At 45.2% G+C, this 27,270-nt stretch overlaps 1 protein-coding gene across 1 annotated transcript in view; it reads left to right on the top strand.

Annotated features, from left to right (window-relative positions):
* Positions 1–25,820, top strand: part of LOC147424327 (lipoyl synthase, mitochondrial-like) — a 41,175-nt gene extending 15,355 nt beyond the window's left edge. The window contains exons 2-4 of the mRNA XM_086499653.1: positions 24,776–24,987; positions 25,078–25,457; positions 25,586–25,820. Of these exons, the coding sequence (XP_086355779.1) occupies positions 24,776–24,987; positions 25,078–25,457; positions 25,586–25,726 (733 nt within the window). The 3' untranslated portion in view covers positions 25,727–25,820. The remainder of the gene's footprint in view (positions 1–24,775; positions 24,988–25,077; positions 25,458–25,585) is intronic.
* The last annotated feature ends 1,450 nt before the right edge of the window (positions 25,821–27,270 follow it).

Here is a 27,270-nt window from a genome sequence, read left to right on the forward strand (position 1 = left end):
TGGAATCTAAAAACACTTGAAACCGGCCTCTAGCCTTACTAAAGAGCTGTAAAACTTTGGCTTTCATCCGATCTATACGTTGTCTAACTTGCACTTTATGACACAAAGTAACTTCACGAATAAACCTGTAACTGGAATTCACCACTTCAAAACAATCCACGACTTGGTAGCTAGAGTGCTACCAAGCAGACAATGACACCCTGTAGGCCCCAAAGAAAGGCGCGCCTATCGGTATTTCTTTATTCTTATTGCAAATAAACGACCCGAACACTTTCACCTAACTCTCACCAAGCTGTCCAAACCTGTTAAGGGCTGTAATTGCAGTTTTTTCAACCCAATTTTAGCAGCATAACGGCACCAAAACCCTTGGTGGTCAAAAGCACATGTCTAGGACGGTTTCCCTTGCATTTTAGACTGTGAGCTGTAGGTTATTTCAACGGGTCACTGTCAGGTGCCCACACACCAAGGCTTTCCCGAGCCTTCCTTGGTGCTACCTTGCTGTTTAGGTGAGAAACCCTAAACCTGCAAATAAACACAGCACGCTGTAATTCTCTATTTTGGATCGTTTTGAGCGAAGCAAACACGTCTATGCGTGTCTCAGGAGCTTCCGCAAGCAATGGGACAGTTTCCCGTTGAATCGGACGAGTTTTCATGCGAGAGAACCCTCCATTTTCGTAATGTGTGGCGATGGAACTCCGCGTACCTGTGGGGATTAGCAATTAGCTAATCTGGTTCCTGTACAGAAGTCTCTTGCCTTGGCAAATGCGCATAAAACCCACAAAAGTGTACATGGTCAACTTGCAAAGGGGGGAGAGAGACGCATGAGAGGAAATCATCGCGCTACATGAGACAAGGGAGAAGGCAAGCTTTCCATTTAAGTTGAGATCACTTGCACCCACTACTAACACACATAATGTAGAGCATAATAATCCAAAATTGAACCGCCTCAGTTTTTGGGCGCCCCCTCTTGGGATAAGCCTTCTGGTTGTGATAGGCTTGCAAGTTGCTCTCCTACTGCCATTTGTCCACTTCGCTCCTTTTCGATTAATTCCTAGTAAAGTCTTGCCGAGGGGCCTAAATGACTTTAACCGAGCCTAGCCACCCTTTTAACTAGTCGGATTCCATTGCCAATCGGCCTAACGATCTCGTGGCTGCTTGGTCTTCACTTCTGCGGGTAAAACTCTTGGCCATTGGCCGTTTCACACTGGTTCAAAGTACAAGGGAGTGGGAGGGGTCTCACTCTCAGACTCTGCGTCCAGATGCTCTCCAGAGTGGGAGCCCAACCCACTTATTTATTTGTTTACAAGGGATGCCAAAAGCAGAGCCCCAAAAGCTTAAAAATCAAAAGCTTCTTTTAAAATAAAGCATAGCTTCTAAAAGCTTCTCCCAAAAACTTGCGTAGGTTTTCTCTTGCGCAAAAAGCTGCAATTTCATACAGCTGCTGTACGCACTGCCACGTCAGCCTGCTTTTCCGTAAAACGCGTCGCACTTTTCGGGAGGCCGTACGACATGCCACGTCAGCAGTCATCCTCGTTTTCCGGGTTCTGCCGCCAGCCTGGGTGTTTGTGTGTGTGCTGCCCACTGGCCACGCCACGTCACCGGTTTGTGACATACCCTCCTCTTGAAAGCATTGTAATCGCCCTCGATTACGCCTGCAAAACAGAGAGGCCATAAATTGTCTTAGCAGACACTGATTGTTAGTACCGACGCAGTTCTCGGCAGAAACATACCCGTCATGGCAAGGCAAGAAGAGCTTGAGCGCCTCAGGAGACAGATGGCAGAATTACAAGCTGCTCTCGCTTAGCCAGAAGTGCAAAAGCTACTTAAGACTCTTGAAAAAGAGAAAGCGAGGATGGTTGTCACAAAAATACGGAAGCGTAAACTGACGTTTAATTGCACTTCAAATACTCAAGAGAATTAGAGGGAGCGAGAAAACTTGACACTTCATTGGGGACCAGAAGATGGGCTGGTCCCCCCCCATAAAGAGAATATCTTTATTACTAAGGGAGAATCTTTACAAGCACAGGAACGGGGCATACGCCCGTCCTCTATTCTTTCTTCCGTTCTGTTCTGACTACTGACTGAGAAAGTGTTTCCACTTTCTTACTGCTTAGGGGATTTCCCCTCTTCTGCGAGACTGGTTGGAAGCTCTCGAAAAGAGAGTCTATCTTCCGAAACAGCTCATCGGAAGCTCTCACAGAGGAGAGTCCATCTTCCGTTATGTGTTGCCTTCATGCTCATTCATTCATGCATCGAACACAAAAGAGAAACAAGCAAAATGCACACGCACATGCTTGCTGTAATTTTCTGCACATAACCTGAAATTCTTACCTGTGCACACCCCTACGCCGAAACAGAGGTCTTCTTCGCGATGGAATCGCGCCAAACTTGATGTAGACTTAGGATAAGGAGAGAGAAGAGAATTTCTATGGCTGATCTGCTGAAAACAGCCCTAATCGAGGTGATTAGGGGCTGAAAACAGAGAATTACAGCAGCCGCACTCTGCTAAGAGAGCGTCTACGGCAGCTTCTCGCGATGAAACTTCACCAGAAGGTGTCTATGACTGTGAGATCCCTTGTTCTTGACAATGGGAGCACAAGGCTACCACATATGTCGCAAGGGGCTGCTCTCAAGCTTCAATGGAGGGTCCACCGCGTAGAGCACGCTCACATTAGGGGGGGTAGGTGCACTGCCAGCCCTGAAAATGGGGGAGGGGGGGCTCCTAAATAGCCATCAGGGAGAGGGGGCGCTAGGAAGAGAGAGAGGGTGAGAGTGAGAGTGAGAGAGAGTTAGTTTGCATTGGTAAGTGTGCCACTTGGCACACTTACTTTAAAAACTTAAAAACCATTCAACTTTTGACTTTAAAAACTTCTAGCTCATTAATTAAAAAAATGTGCAACTAACTAACAACTGCTACCAATGATTCTTTTATGAGAACACCAAAGGTCTGCCGGCGCAATGCCGCACGGGCACTGCACCGCCTTTACCTGTTCACACTTGTCTGGCCGCCCGCCCGGCCACGGACCGTTAAATTTAATTTCACGAAACTTACCATAAGGCTTTATTAGCTTTATTAGCCTTAGGGTCACTGTTCTAAGGACCCCATTTCATTCATGTGCTTGTACTGACGCGCGTATTTTTCCTGAGCCTAAAATCTGAGGCTACTGCTTACCCCTTTCTGAAGACCCGATTTCCCAATCACTAGGGCTTCAAGGTAATTTCTGCTAAGGTCCCTCTGAGGTGTTGTGGCTCGCATTTAGGCTCACCTGAGGCCTTAGAACTGCTAGGTCTATTCTGGTGTGCACACAACTAATTAGATAATTCTTTTCTCGTAAATAAATTAATTATTTACAAAGTCTGACTTAGTTACAATGGTGGAGAGCCACCTTAGAATCCCCTAGAGCCGACTGAGAATATACCTCAGATTGGGGCTCCAACACAGCCTGAGAGGGATGCTGGAGTGGGAATTTCGTGTCAACATGAAGATCTGACCTTTTCGCCTAGTTACTCTTCAAACTACTCTTTCATGAAGAACTTCAACAACATAATCCCTGACAAAGATTTACAGCTAGATCCAGATGAGCGTGTTAATTAACCACGAGAGGTAGGGGACTATTGTCAAAGGTGGCAGCGGAAGATACAACAAAGATAAGAACTGGCTCATGATCTGGTCGGCACCTCTATTCCGATCTAGAACACCTGCAATGCCAAACAGATGAATAAGGCACACCTGTGGAGAAAAGAGATTACTGAGTTAGAAAGACACAGAACGAGAGAGAGAAAGAGAGAGAGATTTGGGAAAGGCTCTCCATGCTGATAACAATTTGCTCATACAAGTGACCAAGGGGTGGTGCGAGATAGAACTGACATGCCCAATGGATAGACCCGAGGTACACACATCTGTGACTGCTACTGACAATGCCAACTGCTCTTGCACATGAGATCACTAACACGGCCACAACATGGGCTAGGCTCCCAACACTGATCCATCTCTTGGCAAAGGGAAGAATTGGAGAGAGAGAGAGAGAGAGAGAGAGAGAGAGAGAGAGAGAGAGAGAGAGAGAGAGAGAGAGAGAGAGAGAGAGAGAGTGTGTGTTGGATCTCTGCTCTCCTAGGCAGGCACATGAGGAAAGTGTTATGCCTCTGATTGCCCATGTCTCTCCTAGCAAAGGAATCGGCTCCACAAGGCGTGTAGTACGAGCACAGTCCCAAGAAGCTTCTAACTTCATGGACATTCTCCAAATCGGGCCAATCACGTATAGTCTCTATCTTGGCCGGATCCATTTGCACTCCTGCTGTTGAGACAATGTGTCCCAAAAAGTGTATCTCTGGTAGGAAAAATTCACTTTTCTTTGCATTAATCACTAACTTGTGATCTCGTAATGCCTGAAAGATCTGAAGAAAATGATCTCTGTGTTCTGCCTCATTCTTGGAGAAAACAATGATGTCATCAAAGAAAGTGCCAACAAATAGCCTGTACTCTCGAAAAATCCTGTCCATCATCCGGTTAAATGTCGCAGGAGCATTGGTTAAGCCAAAAGGCATCACCAAAAACTCAAATAACCCAAAAGTAGTCCGAAAGGCTGTCTTGTAGACGTCTCCCGGCGCGATTCGGATCTGATGATATCCACTCTTCAAGTCAATCCTGCTAAAGCACGAGGATCCCTGTAACCTGTCGAGTATATCATCGATCCTAGGAATCGGAAATCTGTTCTTGATGTTGATTTTGTTGAGAGCTCTATAATCGATGGACATCCTCCAAGATCCGTCTTTCTTCAAAACCAACAACACTGGAGAGCAATACGGTGAAGTACTAGGCTGGATGTAAGGTGCAGCGGAATGAATGTTGTTCTTTCTCAAGATGAGTGATCCATATTTTGCTCAAGGTTCCTTTTAGTTCTTATGGAAGGGAGAGCCTTCCGTTCTTTATGGAGAGTGCTATGATCACGAACAAAGTGAGTGGATATTGTGCGTGCAAGTGTATGAGACTAAGAGAAAGAGAGAAGAGAGATATGACACCAGAGACGTTGTAAAACCCTCCTCCGAAGGCCCCACTCTCGTCGGCTACTTATTGGTTGCACAAAGGTGTACAATGATGATGCATGGAAAACTGATGCAACTTGGGACTATGTCGGTGACAACGACGGAGATGGCGACGACGACCTAGGGGCTGAAATCTGCAACTTTTTGACTGCTGAAAACCTGCTGATTGGGGGACTGTTTTGGCGATGAAAAACGCTGTTATTTCTGCTGAAAAAACGCTGAACTGCTGCGTTTCTTTATGCTGAAAAACGCTGGGTAAAACGCTGGATTCTGCAATTCCTAGGGCTGCGTTTTTGCTGCTGATTCAATGCTGAAATCGCTGAAGTTCTTGCGGCGATTAAGAGCTGATCTGGTAACGCTAGATGCAAGAGTAATTGCGATCAAGCAATGGCTGGAAAAAAACGCCAAGGAAGGGGAGTGACTGCGATGAGGAAAACGCTATGCTGATGGGGGATGCTCGAGGAGTTCCTGCTGAGAGAGAGGGAGTACCTGCTGCCTGGGGGCTTGTTGTGCCCCTTGCTCATCTGCCCAAGAGTGCTAACTTGGGTTTGCTTATATATTAACTTACCCAATTTTTCCTACTCAGTTCCCAACAAAAGTCACTTAATAAATAAGTGAAAAATGTCAAAAATAGGGAAAATAGGCTAAAGTCACTGGAAAAATCCCCAAAACGACTCTGATGGAATCTGATGTAAATGATTATGCTTATGCGGTGTGCAATCAGAGGATATGCATCTACACTAAGTGACTGGGCATGCACGGTCTATGAATAGACTCACAAAAGTGCCAGATCACTTCTAATCTAGACTAACTGGACTTGACGGAAATCCTGTTATGGTGTAGCTTGTCCACGGACACCAAGGGTTGGATGTGTCACGTGACATCCCCTCCTTTTTAAAATGAGCTACTGGTACCGAGTTGCATGGCTTCCTTGTAGTCTGCCAACAACTCTGGATAATCCTTGAAGAACTCTTCGTCTACCCACACCGCTTCATGGGTTCCTCGATCTTTGAACTTCAAAAAATATTGTCGTACTTGCTTCTTCGAACCATGGCGAAACCGATGCAACAACACTTGCTCCGGCTCCATGACTTCAGCTTCATCGATGATCTCTGGTTCTTCTTCTTCCGAAATGTCCTTTGGAGGTGTTCCCTGAAACACTTTCAACCAAGAAACATGGAAAACGTTGTGCATTGACCATGAGTTAGGCAATTACAATTTCATTGAAACCTCATTTATCTTTTTAATGACTGGAAATGGACCATACATACGAAAAGACAACTTAGGACATTTCTTTCCAACTTGCTTAAGACGTTGTTTCATGATTCTTAGATATACCCAATCTCCTTCCTTGATCGAGACCTCCCGACGATGCTTGTTAGCGTGTCGAGAATAAGATTCCTGAGCCTTGCTTAGCCGAAACTTCACACTCTCAGAAATCTCATCCAATGACTGACTCTCAGCATTGGCATCAGGCATTTGACTGACCGATCTAGTCAAAAGTGACTGGAACGGACGGCCAAAAGCTGCCTCATACGGAGTTCGACCAATAGCAGAAGAAAAGGAATCATTTAGAATAGCCTGAACCAATGGGAGATAGAGCTCCCACTGAGACTGCTGATCATGAACATAAGATTTTAACACATCAAAAGCCAATAGATTGTAAATTTCTGTTTGACCATCTGACTGTGGATGAAAAGCCGATGAAAAATTCAACTTTGTGCCAAAATTTTCAAAGAGTGCGTGCCAAAAGTTGGACGTGAACTTAACATCCCTATCTGAAACAATGGACTTTGGCAAACCACAAAGGGGGTACCAATGCTTAATGAACAACCGTGCTACATCTTGTGCAGTTACTGTGGCTTTACAAGGAATCAACATGCAAAATTTGCTGAAACGATCAACAATTGTTAAACATTGAGTGTTCCTTGAATTTAGACTTGGTGGTAGGTTAGTCACAAAATCCATAGAAATATCCTGAAAAGGTCCATCGGGAATAGGCAGCAGAAGCAAGAGGCCTTGCTGCTTACCCCGAGGAGCTTTGACTTTTTGACATATAGTGCACTGTGTGACATAACGAAACACATCTTTTCGCCTTTTAGGTCAATAAAAAAATCGTCCAATTTTTTCCAATGTGGTGTTCATTCCCCTGTGTCCACCCGTGAGAGAATCATGTGCATCATGCAATATGGTTGGCCTGAGAGAGGGCAACACACATAAACGCTGACGAAAAAATAACAATCCATCACGAATGAGATAGTTGCTGGGCCCTTGGGAAGCAAGAGCTTGCAACCAATACTTACCAAACTCGAAATCCGCTTCATGCTGTCAAAAGACTCACCCTTTATAGAAAATGTGGTTCTTGACTCAAGAGCCAAAATCTGTCCTTTGCGACTCAACGCATCTGCAACAGGGTTAGCTTTTCTAGGCACATACTCAATCAAACCTCCAAATTGCTCAAAAAATTGTGGCCACCGCGCTTGGCGATCACTCCAATGTGCACTAGGCATAGACTGGAGCCACTTGAGGACTTGATGATCTGTGCGCACTGTAAACTCTCTACCATACAGAAAATGCTTCCAATGCTTAAGAGAGTGAATGACAGACAAAAGTTCTTTATCATAAACTGAATAATTCTTTTCCGCACTATTGAGCTTTCGGCTAAGGAAAGCTACAGGACGACCATGCTGCTGGAGCATAGCGCCTATGGCGACATTGCTCGCATCCGTCCATACCTCAAAGGGATCATCCCAAGAGGCAAGGATAAGACACGATGCTTTTGTCACCGCAACCTTGAGAGCTGTGAAAGCCTCAATGGCTGCCTCAGGCAAGTCTACGCGCTGACGGTGAGTCTTTACGCCTTTCAAAACATCAGTCATAGGTGCAGCAATGCGTGCAAAATTCTCTATGTGCAAACTATATGCTTGACATAAACCAAGAAAAGAACGCACAGCATATGCAGTTTTGGTCAAATCCCAATTACGAACCTGTTCCACCTTCGCGGGGTCTAGCTTGACGCCTTCTACAGAAATGATATAACCCAGATAAGTGACTTCAGTAAGAAAAATTTAGACTTCTTAGCTACAATGTACAACTGACACTCATCCAAACGAGTTAGTACCCTTTCAACATCTCTTTCATGTTGTTCCCACGATGCAAAAAAAATGAGAAAAAGATGAACACACATACACCGACCATATCGCCGAAACGACCTACCATGAGACGATTGAACGTACCCACAGTACCTGGCAATCCAAAAGGCATAAAATATACTCCCATTGCCCTCGCTTGGTGCAAAAAGCGGTCTTGGAAATGTCGCCTTTGAATACCCGTACCTGATGGTATTCACTTTTGAGATCGACCTTGCTGAAAACCTTTGCCCCATTGAGCCTATTAAGGATATACTCAATGTGAGGCATCGGAAACTTGTTCTTGACGGTCATCTTGTTTAATGCCCTGTAATCAACACACAAACGAGACGAACCATCCTTCTTGCGAACAAACAAAATAGGGGCAACAAAAGGACTTACGCTAGGACGTATGAATCCTCTAGCCACCAACTCTGTGAGTTGTCGCTCTAACTCTTCCTCCCGTGTCTTGTTCAAACGGTAGGGAGCCTTACTGACAGGTTGTGCTCCCTCCATAAGCCGATGCGATGGTCTTCCGGCCGCTCAGGTGGGAGATGAGGTGGAAGATCATCCTGCAAAAAGAGATGTTTAAACAACAACTTTGAATACTTAGCTAGAGCCTGAATGCTCTGGGAAACTGGAGCAGCATAGATGAATGCCGCTTGTGCTCCTCGTCGTAATTCACGCTTTACCTGCACATGCGATATGAGAGGCAAAGAATGCAAGCCCTCCTCAGTACGAATGATGAGGGGGGAATCAGTTTTGGCATGTAAAGTGAGAGTGTTAGTTCACGAAAATCAATGAGAGCGTTTAGTTCACGAAACCATTTAATGCCCAAAATCATATCACATCCTGAGAGAGGAGACACAAGAAATTTCCTACGAAAAGAAGCTTGTTGAACAGTAAACATCACATCAAAGGCACTCCTTCGTGATGAGAGAGTCCATACAAGGAGCGAAGCCAGAAACCTCGAGAGGAGATTTCTGATTAACCTCTAGGCGGGCTCTCTCAACAAGAGGGAGACTAATCACATCATGCATACTGCCTGGATCAAACAATATGATAAAACGCTGCCCCTTTACATGACCATAACACTTCAGGAGAGACTCATCAATGTGTGTGTCAGGGTCAGGAGAAGATGTAGGTTGGTTTGTGATAGAGCTTGTGGTTGCTGTGGGTGCCTTTGGTTCTTTAGGTAGGACTGTCTTAGAACAAGTCTTCTTAATGTGACCCTTGACGTGACATTGAAAACATCTACCTTCTTTAGAATAAATCACTTGGTCTTCAGCCGTGATGTATCCTCCTATAATTCCTTGTGAAGCTTTTTCATCAGGGGTTAGCTTAGGTTTTGCAGGTGCTTTAGCTTTACCCTTAGATTCATTGTTAGAGTTCTTTTCCGAGGAATTAGAGGAAGATGGGCTAGAAGAATTACCATTCTTATCGTTCTTACCATTCTGTGTATTCTGAGAATTCTGAGATGTCCCGACTCCCTTGAGAAGACTTGTTCTTGTTAGGCTTTCCCTTGTTGTGCTTCATCTCTTGGGAGAGCGATCGCTACCGCCTAAAGACTTCGACATCAAACTTGATGTATTCGTCTAACCCAAAGAGGAAAGCCTCTTTGCGCTCATCATCCGATTTGCGCAATTGAGTTCCTAGCTGCAAAACACGGTTAGAAAAAGACATGACTTGCATACCATGTTGCTTGAGATTGCGCCAATTCTCTTTCAAACGTGCGAGATATTGAGGTGGCATAAACCACGTCTTGAGCTTGTCTTGGAAATCTGCCCAACTAAAAGAGAGGGGCGTGAATTCGTCGGCTTCCTCTAGGTGCGCGGCTAGCTGTGTCTCTTGCCATGCGTGGTACCAATTGATGGCATCACCGGCAAGGTACATAGCTGCCGTCAAAACTTTGCTATTTCCTGTTCTCTTAGTTGTTGCAAAATAAGCATTAAATTGATGCAACCAAGAATGAATAACCGTAGCATCCATCTTACCATCATACTTACTGAAAGTCAACTTTTCGGTGACTGGGTTGTTGGGATCTGCATCGTGGCTTGCACCACTTGAGGAACTCCCACGATCTTTTGGTGGTTCGGTCTTCGAGGCTAGCACTTGTCGAAGCAATTCTTGAGTGCGTAGCTCCCTTTGAGCTTCACGCTCGGCCTCTGTTTCTGCTTTTCGATCATTTCGTTCATCGCGCTCGCGTTCGAAAGCAAGGCGATTGGTTTCTTGTTGTGCCAACGCAACTCGATTCGCTTCTTGTTGTTGTATTGCATTCCTTTCATTGCGTTCCAAAGTAATGCGAGTCGCTTCTTGTTGTTGTTGTGCATTTCTTCATTGCGTTCCATCGTAATGCGAGTCGCTTCTTGTTGTGCCAGCATCATGTCCATCATTGACTTGACCATCATCTCCATAGGAGTTAGTACAACTTGTTGCGTAGATGGCGAAGGGGGAGGGTTGGAAAAATCTCCTGGTGGGGAGAATCCTTCGTCGCCTCTCTCATGCTCATCACCTGTATGCGAAGTATCCATTCCGCTTCGGGTGACGACCATGCACTAGGATCTTTGGTTCTTAAGTTCACGAGGAACTTGGTTCTTGAGGGTCTTGAGGTTTTCTTTTGCTTGCAAATCGCGTTTGAGAAGGATCTTCTCTTCACCCGAGTTCTACTCTTTTCCGCGGCACCCCTCGGCGGCCTTGCGTTCACACCAAGGTTGCTTTTTCCCACCTCACGTCGATTGGCCGGCCGCTAAGTGCACGGTCCGCTCTCAATGAGTGAAAAGAGACACAAGGGGAGGCTGGACAAGCTCTTCTTTCTTGGGATTCCTGTCACTCTTCAACAAAACACGATTAGGAATCGACACGCCCAAGCGAACTTGGGTTCGTGCGACCGCAACAAGCAAAAAAATTCTTGTGGTTCTTTCGTTGAGTAATACAAAACACGGCCAGAGCTCTGATACCAATGTAAGGTGCAGCGGAATGAATGTTGTTCTTTCTCAAGATGAGCGATCCATATTTTGCTCAAGGTTCCTTTTAGCACTTATGGAAGGGAGAGCCTTCCGTTCTTTATGGAGAGTGCTATGATCACGAACAAAGTGAGTGGATATTGTGCGTGCAAGTGTATGAGACTGAGAGAAAGAGAGAAGAGAGATACGACACCAGAGACGACGTAAAACCCTCCTCCGAAGGCCCCACTCTCGTCGGCTACTTATTGGTTGCACAAAGGTGTACAATGATGATGCATGGAAAACTGATGCAACTTGGGACTACGTCGGTGACGACGACAGAGATGGCGACGACGACCTAGGGGCTGAAATCTGCAACCCTTGACTGCTGAAAACCTGCTGATTGGGGGACTGTTTTGGCGATGAAAAACGCTGTTATTTCTGCTGAAAAAACGCTGAACTGCTGCGTTTCTTTATGCTGAAAAACGCTGGAATCTGCAATTGCTAGGGCTGCGTTTTTGTTGCTGATTCAATGCTGAAATCACTGAAGTTCTTGCGGCGATTAAGGGCTGATCTGGTAACGCTAGATGCAAAAGTAATTGCGATCAAGCAATGGCTGAAAAAAAACGCCAAGGAAGGGGAGTGACTGGCGATGAGGAAAACGCTATGCTGATGGGGGATGCTTGAGGAGTTCTTGCTGAGAGAGAGGGAGTACCTGTTGCCTGGGGGCCTGTTGTGCTCCTTGCTGTTGTGCTCCTTGCTCATCTGCCCAAGAGTGCTAACTTGGGTTTGCTTATATATTAACTTACCCAATTTGCCCTACTCAGTTCCCAACAAAAGTCACTTAATAAATAAGTGAAAAATGTCAAAAATAGGGAAAATAGGCTAAAGTCACTGGAAAAATCCCTAAACTGACTCTGATGTAAATGCTTATGCTTATGCGGTGTGCAATCAGAGGGTATGCATCTACACTAAGTGACTGGGCATGCACGGTCTACGAATAAACTCACAAAAGTGCCATATCACTTCTAATCTAGACTGACTGGTGAAACCGGCCTGTTCAATCCAAAAAGGGCGGTAGACTTTACTTTAAACCTTGATTTAGCTTTCACCCATTATTAGTCGTCTATTTTACCTGTACTTTCAAGACACAACAAAGGGGAGAGGGATACAGGCTGCTAGATTGCACCTGTATGAGTAGACGGACACCAGATTGGCCCCTAACTTAGGCGCCCCTTTCGGTATTTCTTTATTATTCAAAAGAGGGAATAAACGCTGTGGTTCCTACAAGCTGCCCCGCACAAACTCGGCTGAATTTCCACTGTTCCAGCCCGATTTCGGCAGCATAACTGTACTAGAACCCTTCACGGTCAGTATTCCCACGCATTGACCGACTTTCCCGACGCATACGGGCACTTTGCAAAACCTGGCGAGAATCTGCAGCACGCTGAATTCTCTGTTTTCAGCCCTGAAAATGCGCCAGATCACCTGTACAGCGGTCCCTTTGCGTCCCCGAACCTCCTGGGGGTATTAGGGTCCGTTTAGGGCCAAAACCCTAAACCTGCAAAAATACACAGCAGGCTGTAATTCACTGTTTCGGGCTCCGTTCCGCGTGCCGGTCGCATCCCTAGCAAGTCCTCGAGCTCCCGCACCTGTAGGGCTACTTGCCCTTTGAATCGGACGAGATATCTGGCGTGAAACCTCTCCGAATTCACCTGTACCTGCGGGGGGATTAGCCGCTAGCTAATCCAGTACCTGTGCAAGAGGCTCTTGCCTCGGCAATCGCGCATGAACCCACACAACTGTACATTGGTCAAATGAAGAGCCCACTAGAGGGGCATAACATACTGCCAAAGGGGAGAGAGAGGGCAGTGCGTAGCGTGCAGGGCATCACTCCTGGCACCGCACTGTGCATAAGAGGGAAAGCAAGCACTCCATAGCTCTTAACCTGTGACAGAGAGTTGCAAAATGAGCCTCCCAGCTATAAATCACGTTTTTGCCTTCTCTATAAGTAGTAAACTGGCCTCAGAGTGCCAAGTGTCACTCATTTGTGCATTTTCCCGCTTTAGACCCTCGGGTCTAAAAATATCTCACCTGCAGCCTCTGTTGACTTGGCCACAGAGTAACAAAATGATCCCCATGTCAAACTGCACGTAATGACGCGAAGACATTTTCAGGTCCCAAAATAGCAGTTCCCTAAATTTTAGGAGATGCTGCCATTGTATCTTTCTAGGTCATCCGACCCTCTTTGTACACTGCGGCCACATCCAGAACTGAAATGTAGCCTCTGTAGCAAAGGATTCCACTTTGGCTAGTCAATGACCCCACTTGGCTAACCATAGTCCTTGTCCAACCTTAGTGCTCTCTTGCCCTCAGGCCCGGACTCCCTCTGGACAGTTCCACACTAGCTATGCAATGCAGGGCAGTTAGATTTCCCGAGGGGTGTTTCCAAAAAGTGAAAGTAAATAGATAATAAGAAAGAAATCAACAAAAAGGATAGATAGTAGTCACACACTGGTGACATACCCCCCTCTTGAAATCTCAAACGTCCTCGTTTGCATCTATGTCGTACAAGCTCCTAGTCAACATTGATGTATTCAACACCTGTCGACACATGTACGACACATACATGCTCATTGTCAACCCTGGTGTATTCAACACCTCGTCGACTCATGTATTGCCTGCGTGTGAACCCTGTCCCAATGACATAGTGGTAGCTTCGCACTCTGCCATTGCTTTGAGTCACTAACTTTCCAATGACAAAATGATAGCTGCACATTTTGCCACTGTCTTATAGTACACGTTGGATCCCGTAACACTTTCGAGCATACCCAAACCGACAGTTTAAGAATGCAGTTACACATGTACTCTTCAATAGAAGCAATCACTGTATCCTTGACAAACTGACAAGAAAATACTCACTTCTATAGCACTAACCAAACTTTTGGACATTCCATAAGAGCAATTGCCAAACTGACAATCTGTACAGCTCTAACATTCATGTAACAGGTATTTGATTTGAGCTCACTTTAAATACCATGTACATCATTTGTTTCAGAAGCCATTGTCACACTGACAATCCATGTAGCTTTGAAACTCAAGGGGTCAAGGTAGGTTGCAAATCGAAGGCTTCCAGGTAAAGTGATAACACAGTTGGTGACTCTGCAAGTTCACCTTCTTCCATCCACTTAGCATCCATTGGTGGATAGTTTCTGAACTTTACCAAGTAACGCCTGGCAACCTTGCCTTTCACTTTCCTTTCTTTGTGTGCCAAAATCTGTTCAGGGACCAAGATCTCGTCAAGTTCCTCGACTTCCGGCTGATCTTCAGCTGGCATATCTTCTGGCACATCACCCACATAGGGTCTGAGAAGACTCACATGAAACGCATTGTGAATCTTCCAACTGTCAGGCAATTTCAGCCTATATGCAACATCACTGATTATGTCGCATACTTGAAAAGGCCCATAGTAACGCATGCTGAGCTTTGGAAACAGTCTTTCCTTGCCCTTCATCTTCTTTAACCTTGCCTTTTCAAAGCGTAAAAGCACCCAATCACCAAGTGAATATACCACTTCACGACGGTGACGATCAGCTGCTTTCTTTTGCTTTGCCTGAGTCCTTTCTAAGGCCACTTTGACCTTCTTGTACATTTCATCCATGTCCTGAACATACTTATCTGCTTCAAATATCTTGTCCTTTGTATGCAGTATGGGAGGAACTTTCTTGCCACCTTCAACTATCTCAAAAGGTGCCTTGCCAGTTGATGAATGCACTGTATTATTGTATGCATACTCCACCAATGGCAAATACTGCTCCCACTTTCCTTTATGCTCTGACACATAGCACTTCAGCAGATCTAGGACAGTAGAATTTGCCTCTTCTGACTGCCCATCTGTTTGAGGATGAAATGACGAAGAGAATTTGAGCGTGGTGCCCATATTCTCAAACAAACCTCTCCAGAACAAACTTGTCATGCGTGGATCACGGTCGCTAATAATCGACTGTGGCATGCCATGATACTTGAAAATATTGCTCATAAACAAGCGTGCCATCTGATCTGGCTTTATCTTCTTCCTGACAGGAATAAAATGAGCCTGTTTGCTGAATCTGCAAATAATGGTCCAAATACCATCATTTCCTGTCTGCGTTCTCGGAAGATCAAAGATAAAATCCATAGCAATACTTTCCCATGGTTTATCTGGAATAGGTAGTGGTTGCAATAACCCTGGTGCCTTTTGCCTGTCAAACTTGACCTTTTGGCATATTAGGCATTCTCGCACAAAGGCATCCACATCCCTTCTCAATGTAGGCCAATAGAAGAATGTCTCAACCGCTTTAACTGTAGCATCGATACCACGATGCCCTGCATACGGTGGGACATGACTCTCTTCCATAACTTTGCGTCGCAATGGCTTTGTGACACACAATCTGCCATGCATCATCATGAACCCATCTTTGAGAAGATAGTGTTCATGACGTTGTCCATCCATTAGCTGCTCGAAGACCCTTGCAAAATCTTCATCATTTGCATACTGTTCTCTCATATCATCAAGTTCATGATGATAAGGAATCGACACAGCTGAAATTTGTGGCTTCCTTGACAAGGCATCAGCCACAACGTTCTTCTTGCCTTCCACATGCACAATCTGAAAATGGAACATGGACAAGATATTTGCCCATCGCATATGCTTCTCAGATAACTTTGTCTGTGTCAAGAAGTATCGCAAGGTCTGATGGTCCGTTTGGACAACAAAGTCTGCACCTAGCAGGTAGTGTTTCCAACTTAAGAGCGCATGAATCACAGCCAGTAATTCTTTCTCATAGACCTGCATGGTCATCTCTGGCCCTTGCAAAATTCTGCTCTCATAGGCTACTACCCTGCCATCTTGCATTAGCACAGCACCAATGCTACTACCGCAGGCATCACACTGGACCACAAATGACTTCCTAAGATCTGGCAACACAATGACTGGATCTGAAGTCATCTTTTCCTTTAAGAGATTAAAAGCTGAAATCTCTTTCTGTGTCCATCTGAAGGTGACTGCCTTCTTTTGAAGAGCATGTAAAGGTGAAGCAATCTCAGCGAAATTTCGGATAAACCTTCTGTAATAGGAGCATAGTCCCAAAAAGCTTCGGACATCATGCACCGTCTTCAAATTTGGCCATGACTTGATCGCTTCAACTTTTGCAGGATCCATTCTGACACCATCCTTTGAGACAATGTGTCCCAGAAAGTGAATCTCTTCCAGAAAAAACTCACTTTTCTTTGCATTGATGAGCAACCTATGACTGCGTAGCTCTTTGAACACAATGGCCAAGTGATGCCTATGCTCCTCTTCATTCTTTGAGTAGACTATCATGTCATCAAAGAATGTACCAACAAACTGCTGGTGTGGACGGAAAATTCTGTCCATCATCCTATTAAACGTAGCAGGAGCATTTGTGAGACCAAAGGGCATCACTAAAAATTCGTAAAGGCCAAACGTTGTTCTAAAAGCAGTCTTGTGCACATCCTCTGATCTAATGCGGATCTGATGGTACCCACTCTTTAGATCTATCCTGCTAAACATAGCTGCTCCTTCTAATTTGTCCATAATATCATCAATTCTAGGTATAGGAAACCTATTCTTGATGGTATTCTTGTTTAGTGCACGGTAGTCGATGCACATACGCCATGAGCCATCCTTTTTCTGCACCAACAACACTGGAGAACAGAATGGAGATGAACTGGGCTGAATCAGCCCCTTTTCTAACAACTCCTGTACTTGGCCCATTATCTCTTTCTGCTGAGCCGCACTAACCCTGTACGGAGGCTTATTTGGTGGGCTACTGCCTGGCACCAAATCTATCGCATGGTCCTCGGGTCTCTCTGGCGGTAATTGAGACGGTAATGAATCGGAAAAACAGTCACTATACTGTTGTAAAAACATTGACCTTTCTTTATCTAGCACAGATAAATTTGATTCATCACAATCTGACACTTCACGTGCAAAAACCAAGTACGCAGAAAGATGCTTTTTCATTACAGAAGTAATAGCAGAAGCTGATACAGTAGGAATAGACTCCCCTTTAAGCTTTACATCCAGAATGTGAGTCTTTCCCCTGCTCTGTACAGTGATCTTTTTGTTGTAGGCATCCATGATTCCCTGTACACGAAACAACCAAGGAATACCTAACAACACATCACATCCGTCCAGTGGCATGATGTAAAATTCTTCAGCATCTACATAGGACTGGATATGTAGACGCAACTTTCCAATGATGGGTGTCACAGCCTCTGTATGGCCAGGACATGCCAAACCTGCCTCTGCTGTATACCCCATCTCTTCAGGTCTGATTCCCAACTTTGAAGCCAATTCTGGGGAAATAAAGTTGGCTTTAGCACCTGGATCAAAGAAGATAAGCACTGTTTGATCCCTAACCTTTCCCCATGCTCTGCAAAGCTCACTTGCATCTGAATTTGGCTTGTCGCCCACCATATCTGGCACTAGACCAGCCATGGGCTTCTTTCCTTTCTTGTCTTCCTTGTCTTCAGAATCAGCTGGCCTTTTCTTTGTAGGACAATTGTAAGCAATGTGGCCAGGCTGCTCACATATAAAGCATTTGTTCTCTGTCCTCAGGACCTTCTTTTGCTCTTCTGACTTGCGAGGAAAACGTCTTTTCCATTTCTTTGCTGGTCCTTTTTCTGATTCAGCCGTAGCTTTGTCTTTCCCTGTGTTGGCCGACTCCTGAGTCCCTTTAGGAGCCTCATTGGGAACGTGCTTCTTGGCTGAATTTTTCTTGCCTGATCCTGCCTTGACGCCAGTGTTAAATTCACAATCTTCTCCCTTGAGCAAACCATTGCCAGTGTTTGCTACCTCGATGAGCTGCGTCAAAGTAGTGACTTTTGTCTTCGTGCAGTATTTTCTCAATCCTTTGGGTAGGCCACAATAGTATTTTTCAATCTGTTCTGTCAATGGCACAAACCTATAGGAAGTTACTGGAAGTAGAGCTTTCCAAAACTTCTGATTGTAATCATCCAGATTTCTGCAAGTGGCAGCATTAAGCTGATGCCATTCTGTCATGACATCTGCTTCAAAGTCATCAGATAACCATGCTGCTGCAAAAATCTGCTTGAAGTAAATCCATGTGGACGGAGCTTGCCCTTGAAGCAATAAAGTTGTCCACCATTGTCCCGCATTCCCTGTCAAGAAAGTGGCTGCCTTGCGGACCTTTGAAGCCTCTGTAAAGTTTCCCCCTGCATAGGCCTTATCAAACTGCTGGAGGAATGAAAGAGCCTTCTTCCTGTCATCAAACCCTGTAAAGGTCGTGAATGACACACCTTTGCCACCTTCTTTGTACGGAGTTGGCCTCTCCAGCGGCGTTAAATTGTCATATGGAAGTGACTGAAACATGGGAACACTATTAGGGTTCATCTGTGTTCCTTGGCCGCTATTAACTTGACCTGGAAATGCCATATTTGGCTGCTGATTTGTAATTCCAGCCATACCAAAATTTGCTTGTGGCATCCCAAATTGTCCCTGTGTGCTCTGAAACCCTGGTTGCATACCCATGACACTGTACATGGGGTTAGGCATCATCGTTTGAGCACCCGCAAACACTGTTCCTGGCGTATAATACTGATTTCCAGGTGCATGACCAGCCATGCTTTGGAATACGGATCCACCTCCAAAATAGCCAGGGTGTACTGAAGGTGGTGGGAAGACTTGTTGCATAGCCTGTAAGTTGCTTCCCTGCCCATTAGAACCAGCTATAGGCGGTTGAAAGGTGGCGGGCTGAATTGGTACAGCTTGAAAGACTGGCATCTCAGCCACCTGTTCTTGCACCTTAGGCATACGTTGTGGAGACTGCATGTTCTCCGTCAAGTGTACAGGTGTTTCCATTGACTGTGCGGTATGAATCACCTGTGCTCGAGCCTTAACAGGCTTTTGAATATGATCCAGTGACCCAACTTGCTGAGACGGAACAGGAGGTTGCAGAAAAGCTAAAAACCTCGGATTCTGCATTACTTGTGTGAACATAGCCACAGCAGTAACCAACTGGGTCCTGAATATATCATCATCAGTCTGTGGTGGTCTTGAGGACTCACCCACTTCATGTGTCTGTTGACCCTGTGAAGAGGAAACCTCTTCAGTCACATCATCTGGTCTGTCAGCCATAATTGCAATTCCCTGTGTCTGGTCTATGATCCCCTGTGTCTTCAAGTCCAAAACTGACCAAGGCTCACTTCTATGGGAAAAAGTGATTTACTCCCGTCGATGGAACCATGAAACCGGCCTGTTCAATCCAAAAAGGGCGGTAGACTTTACTTTAAACCTTGATTTAGCTTTCACCCATTATTAGTCGTCTATTTTACCTGTACTTTCAAGACACAACAAAGGGGAGAGGGATACAGGCTGCTAGATTGCACCTGTATGAGTAGACGGACACCAGATTGGCCCCTAACTTAGGCGCCCCTTTCGGTATTTCTTTATTATTCAAAAGAGGGAATAAACGCTGTGGTTCCTACAAGCTGCCTCGCACAAACTCGGCTGAATTTCCACTGTTCCAGCCCGATTTCGGCAGCATAACTGTACTAGAACCCTTCACGGTCAGTATTCCCACGCATTGACCGACTTTCCCGACGCATACGGGCACTTTGCAAAACCTGGCGAGAATCTGCAGCACGCTGAATTCTCTGTTTTCAGCCCTGAAAATGCGCCAGATCACCTGTACAGCGGTCCCCTTGCGTCCCCGAACCTCCTGGGGGTATTAGGGTCCGTTTAGGGCCAAAACCCTAAACCTGCAAAAATACACAGCAGGCTGTAATTCACTGTTTCGGGCTCCGTTCCGCGTGCCGGTCGCATCCCTAGCAAGTCCTCGAGCTCCCGCACCTGTAGGGCTACTTGCCCTTTGAATCGGACGAGATTTCTGGCGTGAAACCTCTCCGAATTCACCTGTACCTGCGGGGGGATTAGCCGCTAGCTAATCCAGTACCTGTGCAAGAGGCTCTTGCCTCGGCAATCGCGCATGAACCCACACAACTGTACATTGGTCAAATGAAGAGCCCACTAGAGGGGCATAACATACTGCCAAAGGGGAGAGAGAGGGCAGTGCGTAGCGTGCAGGGCATCACTCCTGGCACCGCACTGTGCATAAGAGGGAAAGCAAGCACTCCATAGCTCTTAACCTGTGACAGAGAGTTGCAAAATGAGCCTCCCAGCTATAAATCACGTTTTTGCCTTCTCTATAAGTAGTAAACTGGCCTCAGAGTGCCAAGTGTCACTCATTTGTGCATTTTCCCGCTTTAGACCCTCGGGTCTAAAAATATCTCACCTGCAGCCTCTGTTGACTTGGCCACAGAGTAACAAAATGATCCCCATGTCAAACTGCACGTAATGACGCGAAGACATTTTCAGGTCCCAAAATAGCAGTTCCCTAAATTTTAGGAGATGCTGCCATTGTATCTTTCTAGGTCATCCGACCCTCTTTGTACACTGCGGCCACATCCAGAACTGAAATGTAGCCTCTGTAGCAAAGGATTCCACTTTGGCTAGTCAATGACCCCACTTGGCTAACCATAGTCCTTGTCCAACCTTAGTGCTCTCTTGCCCTCAGGCCCGGACTCCCTCTGGACAGTTCCACACTAGCTATGCAATGCAGGGCAGTTAGATTTCCCGAGGGGTGTTTCCAAAAAGTGAAAGTAAATAGATAATAAGAAAGAAATCAACAAAAAGGATAGATAGTAGTCACACACTGGTGACAACTGGACTTGACGGAAACCCTGTTATGGTGTAGCTTGTCCCCGGACACATAGGGTTGGATGTGTCACGTGACACTGGACAAGACCCTTTTCCAAGAGGTCTTTCACTTGGTTCATAATCTCTTCATTATGTGCTCGACTCACACGGTAAGGTGGCCGGTTCGGTGGTGTGCTTCTAGGTATCAGATCAATGGTATGATCTTCAAGACGAGCAGGGGGTAACTCTCCTGGTCGGCCCTTTGAGAAGCAATCGGCGTGAGAGTGGAGAAAATCTTGGCGTTCTTTATAAGTTTAGACATATTTATCCTATCCTTATCGCTCAATTCTTTCATAAAGATCGAGTAAACAAACAGACTGGATTTCATTAATTATGAAATGGCCGAAGCCGATACAATAGGGACAAACTCGCCCTTCAGTTTAATATCAAGTTCAATTGTTTTGCCCTTTTCTGTAGTCAAAGTCTCTTTTCTCGCCCAATAATTGACCACGGCGTTGTTCTTGTGGTACCAGGGAATCCCTAAGAGAACATCACAACCCTCCAAAGGCATTATGAAGAAGTCCTCATGCCCCAAATACCCCTGACAATGCAACCGAAGTTTGCCAATGACAGGTGTAATGGCTACGTCCCTGTCGGGTGCTGCTAGAACGGCCTCCGCAAGTGGTCCCATTGGATTGGGAGTAATCTCGAGCCGCATTGCCAATTCCGGTGAAATGAAGTTGGCCTTGGCTCCTCCATCAAAGAAAATCAGGGCCTCCTGATCTTTCACTTTGCCCCAAGCTCGGCAAAGTTCTGTACTCTCATCCATGGTGTCGGGATCGGTACCCACACAATCTGGAACCAGTCCTGTTTTCATCCTACCTTTTCGTCCACGTTCTTCAGCTGCTCTCGAACTCTCAGGCGTGTCGTTGTCCTTATCATTCTGTTCTTTCTGTGCCTTTTTAGGGCACTTCGCGGAGATGTGTCCCTGTTCCCCGCATCCAAAGCACTTCCCATCGAGCTCGCTCCTGAGGAGTAAGCTTGGGTCGTGTATCCTTTTTCTCTGGGTCGCTCTATTTCTTTCTATTTTCATTCCCAGAAGTCTGTTCGGCTCGTTGTGTCATGTTTTCATCTGTGGGGTAGGTCAGACTGCCAGAGTGAATGGCAAAGCCCCGTTTCGCATGACTCATCAACTCCTGAATAGAAGCTGACTTCTCCTCCAAGCAGTGATCTCGGATCTCTGTAGGTAGACCCAAGGTGAACCGCTCAATCTGTTCTCTGAACGAGATCTTCTTGAATGAAGAGGCGGGTAGAAAAGAGCTCCAGAATCTTTCACAATAAGCATTGATTGTATCTTTCTTGGTCATCCGAAGATGGTTCCAAGCAGCTCGTATATCTCGTTCATATTCTTGCTCAACCAAGAAGAAATAAAAAGCTTTTTAGATTTCAGCCATTTAATTGGCGTAGTCTTGTTTAAAAGAAGCGTGGACCACCAAGTACGAGCATTCCCCTTAAGGTAAGAGGTAGCTCTCCGAATCTTGGAGTGCTCTGAATAGCGTCCTCCCGCGAAAGTGATGTCAAACTGTTGTATAAAAGACAAAGCCTTCGAAGTATCTGAGTATCCTGAAAAAGTATCAAACTTGATCGAGTGGCCACCTCTCGGACTTTCTTGCTTTTATCTTCGAGAAAATCATACTGGTTGGCTTTGTAAAAATTCTTCTTGTTCGCATAGAAGTTTCCATCATCAGAATCTGAGCTGTCTGTAGACGAGTCCTCAGTAGAACTGTTAGTCTCTGGGCGAGATTTAGCCTTCTTTGCCCTTTTCTTGCCCTTTCCGAAGCTTTGTTTCTTGCTTCGCTTTTTACCTTTTCTGTCTTCTTCGCTTGAATCTGAAGGGCTAGAAGAACTGTCAGAAGAAGAAGAAGAAGAAGAACTGGGTACTCCTTCAAATCGAACACGCTTCTTCTATTTCTTTGCCTTGTCAAAAGTCGACTGACGACCCAAATATCCCAGGAAGTCAGTGCTTTTCTTCTGCTTTTTGCCGTGCTTTTTGGCTTTCTTTTGCGTGTTAAAAAGCTGAGCAGTCCGTGCATCAACCACCTCTTGTAATTCCTTCTCTGAATACTGTTTGTGATTAGAAGGTTTCTTGAGAGCGGGTTTCAGGGGTCGTGTAGTGGTTTTCTGCCACTGCGCATGCACTTCCTGAAAAGAACTTGCTCATATATTTTGCCAATTTCGGATCCTTCGCAAAACTGAGCATCATCTTTGTTGCATCGCCGATCAATTGACGACGCTTCATCTCTCTTTGCTCCGCCTGAGTAGGCCGAGGCGGGCCCTGAATCTTCGTTGTGATCCTTGCCCGCATCTCGAGATGCAAAGGGAGTCGACTGATCCTCGCGTGAAGCCATAGGTGCCGCGGAAAAAAAAATTGGGGATCGGATTTTTCGTAGAAGAGAAATCGGCCGTGTTCTTATACCATTGTAATAGACTTGGACACTCCAAGTCAAGAATCAATTGCGACAACACCAAATAACTACTTCAAAACAATTCACAGATCACAATAGATTTGCACTGGCCCAGCATAGTTCCGTGCCTAGAGATATTGGCCCCAAAGACTGGCGCCCCTTTCGGTATTTTTTAATGTATTAATCAATGTCAAAGTACAAAGAGCGGTTAGGGTTTCACTCTCAGACTCTGCGTCCAGATGCTCTGAGAAGTGAGCCCTAATCCGAGTATTTAAATGTTACAAGGGATGCCCAAAAGCAGAGCCCCAAAAGCTTGAAAGCAAAAGCAATCTCTCTCTCTCTCTCTCAATGAGAGCCAAAAATAAAGCAAGTTCTCTCTTTCTCTCTCTTTCTCTCAAAGCGTAGCCAGAAAAAGCCCAAAAGCTGCAATTTGCGTCGCTTGTGCTTTTCCTCAGCTTTCCGTAATTTCCGGGATTTCCGTAACTGCTGCCACGTGGCACTGGTGCCAGAAATTAGGGTTTCCAGCCAATTAGGGTTTCAGCCAGCAGTTAGGGTTAGGGTTTCCAGAAAATTAGGGTTTCTGGCAGAAATTAGGGTTTCTGCTGTTGGTAGCCACGTCATCACTTTGTGACAGGAACCCTCTTGCATTTGTGGTTAGGAACTTATCGGCTCGATTCTTGTGACAATCAAATTCATGAGTTGGGAGATGTGCGGCAGTGTCACCCAGAAACTACCAGTTCCCAGAAGCGACTTCTAATGAGTTGTTTATAAGTCGTGTCAAAAAGTCAGTTGCCTGAAGCCGAACCTGGAAATTACAGCCCTGGTAATATAAATAAAAATATGGCACTCCCATCTGCTAGAGCTTTCTACAATTGGATCGCCCTACCTTCTGTGGCGTTTTTGGCATCCACAGCGCCATCTCCACCTGCAGCCTCTCCTGGCGTTTTGGCAGCTCATGGCCCTCATCCATCTGGCGTCTTTGCTCACGGAGTGGATACAAAGATCGGGATGGAGTGTGGGGATGGTGCTTCACGTTCTGGTTCATGTCCTTGTACTATTTCTCCCCATCAATTAAAGGGGGGGGGGGGGAGCCCATCTTCTAGTCCCGAGTCTGGTGTTGGCTGTGTGTGTGTGTGTGTGTTTTTTCCAAGTGATTATTTGATAAAGGGCGATTGTGATACGGTTTGGTCTTGTGTTAATGAACAGTTTTTTAATGTTTTACAATGACTTAATGAGTGCTGGTGTGGTTTGAAAATCTTGTTTTAGCCAAGTGCTAATTGCTTCACATGTTCGTTTAGATGAAGTGATAATAGAGCACATTACACTGTACCTAAGAGAGCTTGAGGATAGCTGCAATTCTACTAGTGTTATCTAATTGTATGTTCAGAGCCCATTGTTTTTGTCTCTTCTACATAAGAGAGAAACTGGGACTTGAATTTTTTGCCACTCAAAGGGTATGATGATTTAAATTTCCAGGTTCTGTGCAGTGAAGACATCACGTACACCCCCTCCACCTGACCCTGAGGAACCGGCGAAAGTGGCAGATGCCATTGCAGCATGGGGTCTAGACTATATTGTCATTACAAGTGTAGACAGAGATGATCTTGCCGATCAAGGTAGCAATCATTTTGCTGAAACAGTTGAAAAGCTGAAGGCACGAAAACCAAACATGCTAGTTGAAGCTCTTGGTGGGTAGGTTGTTTCTATGTGGGATTTCCTTGTTCTTTATGACAAATAGTGCTGTGCCAAGTGGCCGACTCAAATTATTGGCATTTCAGTTCCTGATTTCAGAGGAGACAAGGATTGCGTCCAGCGGGTTGCGCGATCAGGTCTTGATGTCTTTGCTCATAACATCGAGACAGTCGAAGAACTACAGGGTGTTGTGAGAGATCGTCGGGCAAATTTTCAACAGTCGATTGATGTTTTGAAGATGGCCAAATCCATGGCTGCGCCAGGCACTCTGACAAAAACATCTATCATGCTTGGCTGTGGAGAGACACCAGCTCAAGTTATAAGAACCATGGAACGTGTCAAGGATGCAGGCGTTGATGTGATGACATTTGGGCAGTACATGCGGCCTACGAAACGGCATATGCCTGTATCTGAGTATGTGACACCAGATGCTTTTGAGGACTACAGAAAAATTGGGATGGATATGGTAAGTCTCAGACTTCGGTATCTCAATCTTAGACACTGTGGATCTATAGTTGTGCTCTTTTGCATGGAACGGTTTTCAAATAAGCTCTGTTTTCATGTTTTAACGCTGGTTGGTGGTTTGATCTGTAGGGTTTTCGATATGTTGCCTCGGGTCCTCTGGTGCGTTCTTCCTATAAAGCGGGGGAGTTTTACATTAAATCCATGATCGATGAAGATAGAAAAAAATCTGAGTCAGTCAGCTCTATGGGAGTGGCTACTGTACAAAGCTAATATCTATGCTGTAAAGAGTTTATGATGCTTATAACATTTGATTTCAAAATAATTTTTAATTTCAAAAGCAATCGAAATTATTTCTTTGGTTTCATAGATGGACCAAATATACGGGCCCGGGTCATGTCCGGGTGTGCGCATGAGAGCTTTTGATAACTACTATGTCCTGTGTGGTTCTATGTGCATACACAACGTTTACACATTTGCATATGTCAATTGCTGTGTATTACACATGACAGGGCTCTGATCCTTTTGGCACTGTCTAGCCTATCACATTCCTATCCTTTGTAATATGATAGTATTATTATTAATTTGTCGGGTGGTCTGGAAAAAAAGCTGGTTTGTTGTTTTTAGCTGCATGTCACAAAAGTTCCTTTAACTATGCTTTAATCAAGCTCATTGTTTTAATCTTTTATTAGGTGATTTGGAGAACAAGTTCATCGAGAATAAATACTATGTGTAGCTATCAATGGTGTTTGGCAATTTGCAAAGAGTGTTTCAAGATGAGTACCGTGTTGTGCGTTATTGGAGCCTTAGGATTCTGAAGCTGCCTTTAATCAGTTAGAATGTTGTAGTTATATGGTAGACGAGCTAAGCAGTTTGTGCTTGTGATTGCCCTCTAGAGGAGCCTTTTCCACATGTTTGTATTTCTTGGTTTGTGCTTTTAGGCTTAAAAGTGCACTATCCTGCACAGAGGTGCTTTCCACGATTTTTTTTCCTTGGGATTCGCATCGGCGATCTGTAGTTAGCATACATGGGGTAAATGTACTCACTCTTGCCTGTTGTAATAAGGGTGTGGATTGCGTGTGTTGTGCAGCTTTTTATTTGGAAGGGAGTCCTTGTGATAGTTTGGGTGTACTTGTGCGTGTCCCTTCGAATAAAGTGTGATCTCATGCTTTACATGATTAGGAAGAAACTTAATTGCATTCGAGTCGTCCTCTTAAGGGCATCCGTGCATGTCTTGGATGGTAGTTTGGGTTGGTGTAACTTTCCTTGTGGTGGGAAACAATACGTTATCTCATGGTTTACAATCGTACAATGAAGAAACATTTTGGTTACCCTTTTAGTACCTTCCATATGTGAAACTTGCTATGATGTTTGAAGGTGAGGCCCTGTGTGTTAGAGAGGGAATACCTTTCCTTGTGGTCCTATGGTAGGCTCCTTTTTTTTTTTTGTTTGTCTTGAGAAAAGGGGGGGGGGGGGGGGGGGGGGGGGGGGGGGGGCAGTTGCATAGTTGAGGCTTGTCTCCCTTGCAAATCAGATCAAGCCGTGCTAGGCAAATTTATCATTTTTAGTACATCATGAACATTGGATGGACATGAGCTGTTGACAAGAGAAAACTTAACTTTGAAATAGTAAGAACTTCAAAACATTGATTAGCCGCATGAAAAGAAAACTCTCAATCTAACTAAACAATTTGCATGCTAAAACCTTGATTTGCCATTGTGGGTGGAGGTGGATGAACACGTCACATAAGGCTCTTTGTTTCTATTTGTTTAGCCGCATGAAAAGAAAACTCTCAATCTAACTAAACAATTTGCATG

The sequence above is a fragment of the Adiantum capillus-veneris genome, chromosome 25 (genome assembly GCF_014529385.1).
Source record: "Adiantum capillus-veneris isolate H3 chromosome 25, ASM1452938v2, whole genome shotgun sequence".
NCBI lineage: Eukaryota > Viridiplantae > Streptophyta > Polypodiopsida > Polypodiales > Pteridaceae > Adiantum > Adiantum capillus-veneris.